This window comes from Rhopilema esculentum, chromosome 9, assembly GCF_057945365.1.
Source record: "Rhopilema esculentum isolate cy_ngs chromosome 9, ASM5794536v1, whole genome shotgun sequence".
NCBI lineage: Eukaryota > Metazoa > Cnidaria > Scyphozoa > Rhizostomeae > Rhizostomatidae > Rhopilema > Rhopilema esculentum.
In genome coordinates, this window is record NC_142823.1 from 6,040,589 (window position 1) to 6,052,690 (window position 12,102).

At 37.8% G+C, this 12,102-nt stretch overlaps 1 protein-coding gene across 1 annotated transcript; it reads right to left on the bottom strand.

The window, feature by feature from the left end:
- Positions 1-3,232: 3,232 nt before the first annotated feature.
- Positions 3,233-10,038, bottom strand: LOC135689153 (XK-related protein 6). The gene is made up of 3 exons (XM_065206292.2): positions 9,716-10,038; positions 8,215-8,760; positions 3,233-5,799 (listed from the first exon to the last, which is right to left on the bottom strand). Exons 2-3 carry the CDS (start codon positions 8,682-8,684, stop codon positions 4,224-4,226), a joined length of 2,046 nt encoding a protein of 681 aa, XP_065062364.2. The 5' UTR covers positions 8,685-8,760; positions 9,716-10,038; the 3' UTR covers positions 3,233-4,223.
- Positions 10,039-12,102: the final 2,064 nt, after the last annotated feature.

A 12,102-nucleotide genomic window follows, 5' to 3' on the forward strand; every position in this document is an offset into this window, starting at 1 on the left:
CTAAGACTGCCTACGCCTGTTCAGTGGACTGGAAAAGTGAGCTTCAAAGATGTAGAGAAGTAAGCCAAACCCTAGTCATATTCGAGGTCTTCCAGGCAAAGGCATACAAACGAAAGTTTTTTGGTGTGCTAAAGAACATTTTCGATTGAAGAACATCAACATACTACTAAAAGCTTTTTCGTCCAACTTTCCTCAGAGCATAAAACGTCAGGTCCGAAGGAACACGATGGAAAATATATACTCAGTTGCAGATCTAAGTAGGCCAAGCAGAAGAACGCAAGCACATGAACGGCATAGTTGTCCAATCAGTGCTGCGTGCCTATAGAAAATTACCACTGGAGTCCAAGAGAGAAAACGAAGTTCTTTTGATTACACAATCGCAGTTTATTCGTTTGCATATAGATCAATTAAAGAACTGCTAAATGTAAAGACGACCGGGCTCTGCCAATTATCTGAAAGAGAGTTTACACAATCTTGGTCGTCTAAAAATTGTTAAGCGATGGCACAGTCACTAGTTTTTGCTGTGTTTTTAGACCTGCAAGATCGAAGAGGCTGTTCTCTTTCTAAAGAAGTGACCAGGCTTTCGGGCCTGTTTGGGAAATAGTTGAGAAAATTCATTAGCAAACCCAACTGGAGTCCTTAGAGCGCATTATATACTATTTTTGAACTGTAAGTTTTAATACCGCTATATAATCACATTCGCACGGTCTGTCAATACCTGGTGAACTTTATTTCATCAATTTCAAACAGTCTTTCTGTGGTACAGAATTTGAAAATGTCTTTGAAAAAAGCAAACATTTTGAATCATACTGATGCTTCTTGTCTGACACTCTTTAGAGTATAAAACGTCAGAAGATAGATCGAAGCATTGGGTCAAAACGCTTTATTGTTTCGATGAATGAAATTGTTCCTTCTATGATGAATCTGCTTTCAGCTAAGTTTAGATCTTTGCTTCCAAGCAAATTAGATCTCTACGCATCGAGTCAAACTGATGGCTGTGCAGGTAAAAGTGTTCGTTATCCTCAATGCCTCTCCCACACATACAAGTTGGGTTACTACAATCAAAGTTGTGTCGAGATCTGTTCTCATTCAGGGGGCTGAACTTTACACGCAGCTTTGTCAACTTTTTGTTACCTTCTATACCAAAGACATCAAAAATGGTTTTTATAATTGGAAGTAGTTTCCGTTTAAACTTGGATATGGATTGTGAATTTTTGATGTCATCATCTAGAAGGTTCAATTCATAAAGAACGTTTTGGAAGCAGGTATACGAGAAACGAATAGTTCTGCCGACATTCTGGTCGTATACGCGAGGGTGTCTTAAGTTGCAAGATTATTCTCGTTCTGGCGGTATTTCAGCAAAGAGGTACCCAGGTGAACCTGTTTTCCGTAGATTATAAAAATGACACAAGCGTCTGTACCCAGATTGAAATACAATGGAATCCCGATATAACGAACCCCGGATATAACGAACTTCCCGGTATAACGAACTCAATGGCTGGTCCTTTGGATCCTGCCTAACAAGTCCTTATTAATTCTCTCGGTATAACGAACCCCGGCTATGACGAACTCTCGTTATTGCGAACCAATTATTAGGTCCTTTCATCATAATTACCCTCGATATAGCGAACTTTTCATATATTTTTCATCTCTTATTTTTATTTATTTGTTTTCGGTATTCATTTATCACTTAATCTGGTGGGAAATCATTTTTATAATCGACAAAACATGCCAATCTTACTGAAAGTTTGATTGTGTCAGAAATTACTGCGAATGAGTACATTGACAATACGAATATCTCTTTACATATGAGACATTGGCAATGAGTGATGGCAAACTTGTATTGAGAGACCCAGATGGAGAAGCAGACGACAAATATAATGTGAAGTAATTGAAGAAGTCATTCAGCCGCCAACTAGAAGTGAAGTGATACCAGCTTTGCCAATCTCTTGGTCCCAAAAAATAAGAGGAACATAAAGATTTTCATTTTAAATGGCTAACATTTGAATTCAGCTTGGTTCTGATTGGAATTAAATGTGCACAGTAGTTGGCGATAGCCTAAACAAGCCCATCGCAGGTTTTTAAAGTGTGAACTGCGAAAAGATCTTTAAAAAACGTTTTCTCCCTGTTTAACGAACTCCCGATTTAACGAACTGTTTTCTGGTTCCCTTCGGAGTTCGTTATACCGAGATTCCACTGTATGTCAATCAGAAATGTGAGCACATCATTAGTTTTAACTCAACTGCAACGTTCAAGAAACCTCCAGAAAAACGCATTTGAAGAACCCATGGTTTTGAATCATAAATACAAAAACGACAATTTCTCTGATTTAAAATAGTATTATATACCTATTTGTGGGAAATACGGTAAATCGATTAAATTCAAAAAAAGGTAAATCTATTAAAGCTGCAGTAATTTTTTAAAGCTAATTTCTTCATGGAAAAAGCAAATTGAAAAGCTTGGCAGAATCTAAATTTCATTTTTTTAACAAAGCAATACAAGGCTAAAGCTTTCTAAGGAATGTCATAAAAGATCAATCTATGAGGTAATTCTAACTAACTACAATGTTATCCAATAAACGATTGTTGGAGGCACAATTGTCTGCCTGTTTTCTAAGGATTGGGGTAGCCCCCTGAGTCTTTATTAGAGTTCACGGCAAGTATATATGGAATGAAGCTATGGATGGGGGGAGGGGTGACTCGTTGGTCATGCATGATTGACCCCCCTTTCGTTGGTAAACTGGCATCCCTCACGTCCCTCTAAATAGAGATTACGCTTTCAAAATTTGCTTTTAGAATTCTGAACTTCGGCCATATAACCACAATCTAGCTTTGGTTCTTGTCATCTTAAAATTGTGAAAGGGAAGCTTTCTAGTGGATTTGATTTGAATGGGAAAGAGCATGTGTCCATGTTGCCGCACCTTTACCAAATCGCCACATATTAAACTGATTTTCCAATTTTAGTGATATTCCATGGCGTAATTTCAGGTCATCCAGTCCATTTATACAATTAAAAACATAGATTTCATGGCATCGTCATATTGCCACACAACAAATGTGCCACCCCATTTTGCGGATGCTTCCTTCGTCATTGCACATATTGAAATTGATAAGAAATGACTGCATAAATCTAAGCTTACTTAATGACCACTCATTTCTTAGTACGTTCAGAGCAAATTGTACATTCAGACTATTATTTTATATATAGTGAGTCTGGTACCCAGGGTAAGCAAATGATTGCGATGATTGATGAACGTCGTAACAATCTAGTAACAAGACAATATTATTCTCCTGTTCTCCTCGCCACTACTACCGCCTCCTCCTAAAACAATGTCAATTGCTAATATCTAACATAATAATGTTAGATAATAAATTTACATTGTTTACATCACTATGTAGTTTATCAGCAGTGTTTAAGGAAGGAGAGGGGAGAACGTGCCCGAAAATTTTGGTAATAATTTACGATTAGATTCCAAAAAAATTCCATGCTGAGAAGAACCTGATAGTAAATCAAAAAAGCGTATCCCATTTTCTAAGGCTCATTTGTTAAACGCTTATATGTCCCCTTATTCAATGTGCTAGGGCATTTCGCATGATGGCTTACTGACTTGAAAGACGATAAGGTGAAAATTGATGTCTTTACTACCCTACTGCCGTACAGAATTTTATTTATGTGGGCACACGACATGGGAATTGAGGTATTCGGTTTTTCTTATATTCCTAGCATTTATTGGTAATTGTGAACGAAACATGTGATCGCGTTATATCTTCTCCATAGTGGTGCCTAAACTAAAACTGTTACCAACGTTACTTCCACCAAGTGCCATAGTAACCAACGAGATAAAGATCAAACAGTCATGCTTATTTTTGGAAATAGATTCAGCTTAATTTGGAATTCGATGTCATGAAAGAGTGAAGGATTGGGGCTTAATATTGAGGTTATAGTTAAAGGTTTAATCACGGCATTACAAGCAGTCACAAATACTTAACTGAAACACGATATTGTGGAGGGAAATTTATGCCTTATTGGAACAGGGTATAAAAAAAAGGTAAGAATTAGAAGGCACATATACTTGATTCAACCACCACTTCATTACAAAAAGACTTCAAGAAGGATTTGGTGATGTCATGACAAGAAAACATTCATGCTTGATTTGATCATGGCAGAAGCTTTATTTCTTGAATTGATCGCGGCATGACAGAAAAAATCTTAGGTTGGATTAATCATGGCAATGCTGAGAGGCTTCTTCGTCGATGTTTCTGCAATTCATCTTGAGACGACGTTGTATTTATTGTAAAGTAATCATCTTTCGAGCCCTGTCTTTGAAGCAAAGGCCTCTGCTCAAACATTTCACCTTTAGTTGACCTCGTATTTCTTTTCTTTCCTAGTTTGTTGGAATTCTTATCAAAATTCGAAATATCCCATTCGGTTGTTTCCAACTCCATTCCCATTTTTAATTCACCAAGCTTCGCTTTGTTTTCGATGGTACCGTCTTCCGGATACAAACAATTAGCATTTGTCATTACTGTTTTGCTAACACGTGCCTTCCATTTAGGCCGTTTCTTGTGTTGAAAGTCTCGTCCACCGTTGTTAACCGGACTGTAAGCAACATACCCCGTTCTAGGCAAGACACCCCGGTCAATGCAGGTCTCTAGTTCTCCATCAGAAAACACAGTTCTATGATTCTTGTCTCTGTCAAACGAGCTGGAACATTTTAATGTATCGCCATTCGCACTTGTTTGTTTCTCGTCTCTTTCTCCTTCAAGCTCTATATGATCAACATCACCTCTGTTTTTTGAGGGAGAATGCGGACGCATTAATTCTACTGGTAAAGACAAGCGATTTTCAGAATTGGGATCCGGGGTTTTCTGCCCGCCAGTTTGGCTACCACTCCGCTGCCTGACTTTGATGACAACAAGCTCTTTATCGTTATCATCATAAGAAAATGATACATTCTTCAACGTAGATTCTTCCAGTTCGCTGTTACCTCTACCGCTGTCATTAGAGAACCACAAGCAACAAATCCAACCGGCTGTCACATCTTGGTTCGGATGGAAATACTTATAGTACAGCATCATACAGAGCAGTCCAAAAAAGAAACCACCAAAAACCAGTCCAAACGAAGCGTACATCAAAACACCATCTAGGGTCCTATAAGGAAACCAAGCAGACATCATGGCGGCGCTTTCAACCAACACTATACTGTAATATATAGAAATCTGCCTCTTCGTTGTTGCCGGATGCACGCTCAAAAAGCAGAACAAATAAATCACGGAGACTACAAGTGTGAATATCTTCTCGAGGAATGGCTCGTCCCGGTCAACCGAATAGTGTGTGGCATCAATGCAACTAAGCCAGGCAAACATCATTGCACAATGACCAACGACAACCAAGAATATGTATTCTTTAAAAGCAGAAGCAAATAAAACTAAGACAGTTACTCGAGATGCAACCATTAATAGTCGATACAAGATTTGAAAGCCATAGCCACAAAAGGAGAGGGCTCTGTCATTAAGACACAAACGAAGCATCTGCGAGTATGAGACGATGGCCCACGAAAGAGATATGATTGACACAACGGCTGAAGTTGCTGTAAGCCAATCGCGATCGAGTATGAATTCTTTCTGTGAGGCTAAGATGTATAGCTGCAGAATCATCTGCGGAGCAGCTTCCAAGAATCCTTCGATGAGGCGAAGAAGCGTTATGTCTCTCCACTCGGTCAAGTATCGAATATAGTCTGAATGTAAGACTGGAACAGTAAATCTTGTCTTTAGGCCATACCAGAATGCCAAGAGGTATCTACAAAAGAGAAAAGAAAATAAATCCGTGTAAAATAAGTTCTAGATAACAATAATGAATGATGCCAAGATTTAACGACAAATACGGAAGCCTCAGCGTGAAGCACGTCAGATTACGACAAGAAGATGGGTGAAACCTTCTATCCATGTGTGATTTAAAATGAACTTAAAATCCGCAATCCGCATTGAAATTATGCGCAAGACGCGGCCACGATTGCAAAACGTGCCGTAGCACAAAAAGCTAAATACTCGTTTAAAATAAAAGGGAAAAATTGGTAGAAGTATCTTTATGGCAAGTTTTTATGGTTTTCACTTTGTTTCACGTTCCGTTGGACCAAACCTTATTCAACATCTTTTAATTGCATATTTTTTGAAAACACTTCTACATACTAAAAGCCCCAAACCGTTGCCAATTTCACCGAAAAACACAAGACACGTCTTATAATGAAGCCGCAATCCGCAGAAAACCAACTGCGAAATCAGTAGGTCACACGTAGAAATAGGGTCAAGGCCGTGAAGCCGCAAACTTATAATGGGCAGGAACGCAGGGACGACCAAAGGGCAAGATTGAGTAAAAGGGCACTTTAAAGATAACTCCCAGCTTCTAATAAATCCTTCGTAACTGCCGTGTTACCTTCTGTAGGTATCTTAAAAATTTCGCATAAAGATTTATTTTACAAGTTTTGAGAAATGTCGTCATGAATTAAGCATTGCAATCAGAGTTTCATGTGAATCTCTCTGATTATTACAATTGACCGCTTTCAAGGTCGCATTAATGAAAAGGGCACTCTGGCCCCTCTTGCCCTCCTATCAGAAGGCAACAGGGGCGGTTGATCCCCGCACCCCTCTTTTCCGGCGTCCCTGATAATAGCCCCCATTATTGAGATCTATAAAACCTGATAAAGCTTTTTATGTAATAGTAGCTGTATTGCTTTTTATCACAACACCATAAACCAAATAATGGTCGCTCAGGCCAATATGGCGAGCACCTAATGCTTGATTTATTTGAAGTAGTAACATGACACATTAAAGTGGAGCTGGTAGCTGGGGGGGGGGGTAGCTGTTGATGACTCTTGATGACAAACTTGGAATTGTGAGGATAGTTTGGTAAAGGGTAGCCAATATCGTGGTAGACGGCTGAGACAACTGAATTATCTATGGGAAATCTATAAAGACTCCAAAAATATATTTATTGGTTGATAAAGATCTGCCAGGGAAATATTTTAACACACAAACAAACAGAGGGAGCAATTGCCTCTCCTACTCGGTTGACCACCCACTTCTTATTGATTATGCCAGATCTGTGTCCCTTGGATTAACCTCTCAGGTGATTTTGTTTAGAAAAAGCCATGCTGATTGCTGAAAATCAACAAAAGTACTAGAAAACAATTTGTAACGGGGACAAGATAATCTCATGACTAGATTCATGGTATAGAGGGGCGACAATAATATAAAGGTTCTTGGTGCTTGCCTACTGTACTTTGAAACTTTTTTAAAAGAGTTAGTTATTCATTTGCTTGATGAGCTGTAAATTTGGAAGATTTTGCCACATTTAAGGGGCTGCAGCCCCCCCCTTGCCTCATGCGAATATGTCATGAATTTAATATGTCAAAACTATGTGGTCATTTTCTTAGGCCTTATATTATGACAGTTAGTGGAACCTCTGTTTTCAGACATGCTACAACAGTAGAAAATTTCAGAGGTTGAGAATGACATCAATGAACAGAATCATCATGTCATGTCTTTGAAAAAAGCAAACATTTTACGACAAACTTAAAGTTATTTGTCTGACATTCCTCAGAGTATAAAACATCAGAATAAGAAAGATTTTCCTATAATAAGCAAGGAGTACTGATTGGACAACTATATCCGTTATGTGCTAGCATTTTTCTGATTGGCCTATTTCTATCTAAAACTGGGTAATATTCTCCATATTGTGCTTCTGGACCCTCATTCTGACATTTCATACACTTGGCTTTTAGTATGCTGTAAAACATTTCCTTTTTGCAAAGCCATATTCAACTTTTGTACCAACTTTGGTACCGCCAAAAATTACTCCTAAACTAAGTCTCTCACAATACTGGTTGAAATTGGCTTTTTGTTGAAACATTCCACATTGTAACAGCCAATATTAAATCAATACTACTTCATGGTTCAGTCCTACTTCATTATAGTTTTGGACCATGACAACATCTACAGAAGGATTGTTGTTGTGATCCTTATCCAAATGTTTAGTAACCAGTTGCACTTTTCTCCTAACATCTGAAAAATTAACAGGCCTGACTTTGCATCACCTTGAAATAAAATGAGCCAATTGCAATTAACTCTAGGTACCTTTGGATAAGAACCATGATGCCATGCAAAAAAAGATAGATTAAGTATTACCTCCCAATGCATAGAAAATGCTATTAATTACCTCTCAATGGTGCCAAGCTGTAAGAAATGCAACATGTATGTCCACCAGGTTTGATTCAGATAATCTTCATTAAACCATTTACATGAAAACATCTGCATGATCATAGAAGGGACGATGATGAAAACACAAGTCAAAATAAACCAAACTGTGTCACCATTTTGATAATGTTGCCTAGCAACAAGTATATCTGTTGTTATGTCAGCCACATATGTTCCAATGGCACCTATTGAAAACAAAGCATCCAACACTGAAGCTTTGTCTGGTTTAACACTGCCAACTTTCCTGTTGATTTCTGCATCAACTTGATCTAAACCTTGTGGCTTATCAGTAGTTTCATTTAATACATGCAGGTCAGATTCTTCAGGATGAACTTCTTTAAAACTCTTGATAAAAAGTGATCTTGTCATAAGAAATTCACCAGAATCTAAAATGCTGTCTCTATTTACATGGGGGATAGCTCTGGCTGCCATAATTCCCAATTTCTGATTTGACAATCAGTGACCCGTTTTTATATCTCTTTGATTGACATGTAAATCTGAGAACTTCCTACGGAAAAAAAGATTTTAAGATTAAAAAAACTGATGAATTAATTCACAATGCATAAGCAAGGAAGATGAATTTTAAAGGGTTCTGCCAGAGAAAATTCATATTCCATTTCTAAAGATAAGTGAAAGAATAGCTTATCTCAAAGGGAATCAAAAGGGAAGAGGAAATTTTCCTTACTTTTTTCCCAAATAAATTTTCCATACTGCATTTAGCATACATTTTTTTGAAGGTCTTACTCTATGCTTGATGACCAAAAGACAGATTTTAAATCTTGTGTATCCAATAGGTCAAGGTTTTAGAAGGTGGACAATTTTGAAATTTTACGAAATCAAGAAAATAACTTATTGGAAAGAAACAAGCTCTTCAGCACTCCAATTTAGTGTTCTATTCATCTCATCTAAAATCTCAAGAAAGCTTTTTCAAACATTATAGAAACAACATTGCATATTTTTATATCAATTTATCAAATGTCAGATTTTATCAATTTCTTGAGTTCTAGTTCACAAAAAATTCCATTCTTATCAGATTTCACCTTTTATTTTTCAAGCTGATAGTTTTCCCACCCTAAAATATAGGCTTGCTGTACCCTTTGCAAAGATAAATAAGGAAAGAAGGAAGTCTGTGAATTTTGCCACCCAAATAGCGTTGAAACTATCAAGCAATACTTTCCATAACATTAAGTTATGATCCTAGGCCTCTATATTATCAATTTTTAAAATATGAAACTGTTATGATTCGAGCAAATATGTTTTTCAAGCAATGATTCGAGCAATGAGTTTCTTGGTGTTTGTTTTAGAGAGCTACAAGCCTATTCATGCAAATACGTGTGGAGAAATCTGGAAACACTATCCATTGAAAAACTCAGTTGCTTTCAACCCAGAGGTAAATATGCGTTGCTTTTCTATGCGACTCAGCTGTTTTTGATACAAATAAGTATGAAACTGTGCTAGCATACCTTGAAACCAGCTGCAAACGAGTGCTCTATGAAATTCCAACACACGCCTTCTACCAGATGTCTTTCAATTAGGACATGTTTATCTTCAGTGGCCAAGCGGGTAGAGGTGACGGCAAGATAAGTTTGAGCACGATAATCTGTTGTTAAATCCAGCCCTCTGTTTTACCATCACGGAATCCTCTAGGCAAGCTAAATGACACCTTGCTTTATGAATAATAATGTTCCGTCAAATTCTTAATAATTTTCAGTGTTTTTCTCCTGGAGAGAGTTGGAACATTTGATTTGTGTTTCAGGACAAACGAAAACGAGATATGTACACATTGCTCCTACGCAGCGCAGGAAAGGCTACGCTCCCATACACAACTGACAGATTGCACACGCAAAAAAGGGGGGCATTACCACCCGAGGAAGGACTTTACCAGATCAAATTCTCCCTACACCAGATTTTGGTGTAGAATTCGAATCTGGTAGCGATCTTATGGGAGACAACATTTTCCCGTTGATAACACCTTGCCAGAGCAACTTTTTCTAGAACAGTTTTTGGTGCAGAATTCAAACCTGATTATTGATCTGGCGGGAGAGAATACTTTTCCGAGATACAGGGGGTTTTGTCTAAAACTGGGACGCATTTTGTGAATGTGATGTCAATGAACACTCGAGGAGGAACTTTACCAGAGCAACTTTTTCTGGAACAGTTTTTGGCGCAGAATTCGAACCTGATTATTGATCGGTAAAGTCTCTCCTCAGATAACTAAAATGGGGCGTTTATTCGAAGGGCCGCTCTTTTACTCTTATACCATCAATCAGCCTTTTCTTCAAAAGGGCAAAACAAAAAGACAAGTCTTCTATTAGAAATAGCTCGCTTTTCGATTTCCAAGTACACGAAAGATTGCTAGATTGGAAGAAGTGGAAATCCTAGATAGGGAAGTAGATGTACAATAAATGTTATTTTCCTCGTAAGGCAGCCTAAACATGAAAGAATGTCTGGGTTCAGTTTTTCAGGTAGCGGCTCACATTTTTATAAAAATGTTCTTTTTTCTAATATGATTTAGTTAATCGTCGAAACTACATCAAATTGTGTTGTGAGCGTAAATTGAAATATTCAAGATAGTTAGTTTTGAGGAACTTGTTGAACATTGAACTTTTGCATGGGCGGGGTCAGAAAGATTTTGCTCCGTCAACGTACGGCGGACTTTTTGCACTGACTTATCGAATAGGCTAGAAGAATAGCCTGGCTCCGTAAGGGCACTGAGAGTTGTTGGTCTTTGTTTGGTCCCTTTTCTCATCTATTTCCCATAAGGCTTTCTTTCATGTTCGTAATACTAGTAGTTAAACTACTATGCGATACTTTTGTATTGGGAGGGTTTGTATTGGAGATTTGTTTGCCAAACTGGCATTTTTACAGCTTCATATTGTGATCTATACTTTGGACTATAAAATCCGTTGGATCAATGACTTAGCTATGACTTAGCGTGCACGTTGATCCCAACAAAGAATCCGAAATGAACCTTGTCCTTGCCATTGCTTCCAGGATGCAAGGGGTGGCTTGAAGCAATGTAATTTGGATTTCTTACCAATGTTGCTAAATGTATCGCAGAATCGAAAAATTGTTTAAATCGAGAGGCAATTCATGCTTGGAAAAAGCGTCAATCAACTATATCAGTGGGGAGCTGATCTTAAAATAACCTCGCCTCTTCTGTATCCTTTTAAAGCCAGACTCGTATGAAAAAAGCCCCCTTATCGACGTTTTGCATTTTTCTCTTTCAATCTGGTGTATATGAGAGTACATGAGAGGGTCAACCCCAGATTCAGCCATTCTTCAGGCAAAAATTTTCCCATAAGGCGTTGTCTTACCTCCTTCGCCACATGGTAAAATAAATTAGTATATTCAATACAATGGTCATCCCAGTCCTAAAATAACAAACCCTATTTGCCCTTTTACCCCCTCAGGACTCGCATACAACACCAAAACAAATTAAGTTTCTCTACCCTTGAATTTTATGTTTTTTCTAAACCTGTAATTTATAAACCCTGTAACTTTTATCAGATACTGAGAACATTTTGGCAGTGATTCAGTTCCCCAGCTTTAGAGGATTTTCAAGATTCTGTGCATAATTTTGGTTTTCTTTTGATTATTTATCTAAAATTTAAAACACTATCATACTCCTTTCTTGTTGGTTTTGCAGTGGCTTTGATTCTCAAGCAATCAAGAATAAACTCAACCGTCTATTTCTAGATTCGACATTTTATGCCATGGCTTTTCAGAAAGACTCTACCCAGAAAAACTCTTTTGAAAACCTTTGAACGCCCATTACATATTAATTTAATGTATTTTAAGTGTCTTTCAAACTGGCGCTCGTTTCCCAATCTGTAACTGATCACGTAAA

Coding starts and splice junctions, on each gene's coding strand:
- LOC135689153 (XM_065206292.2), bottom strand. CDS start 8,684: ATGGCAGCCAGAGCTATCCCCCATGTAAATAGAGACAGCATTTTAGAT. Junction 5,800..8,214: donor CAGCTTGGCACCATTGAGAG/GTAATTAATAGC, acceptor TCTCTTTTGTAG/ATACCTCTTGGCATTCTGGT.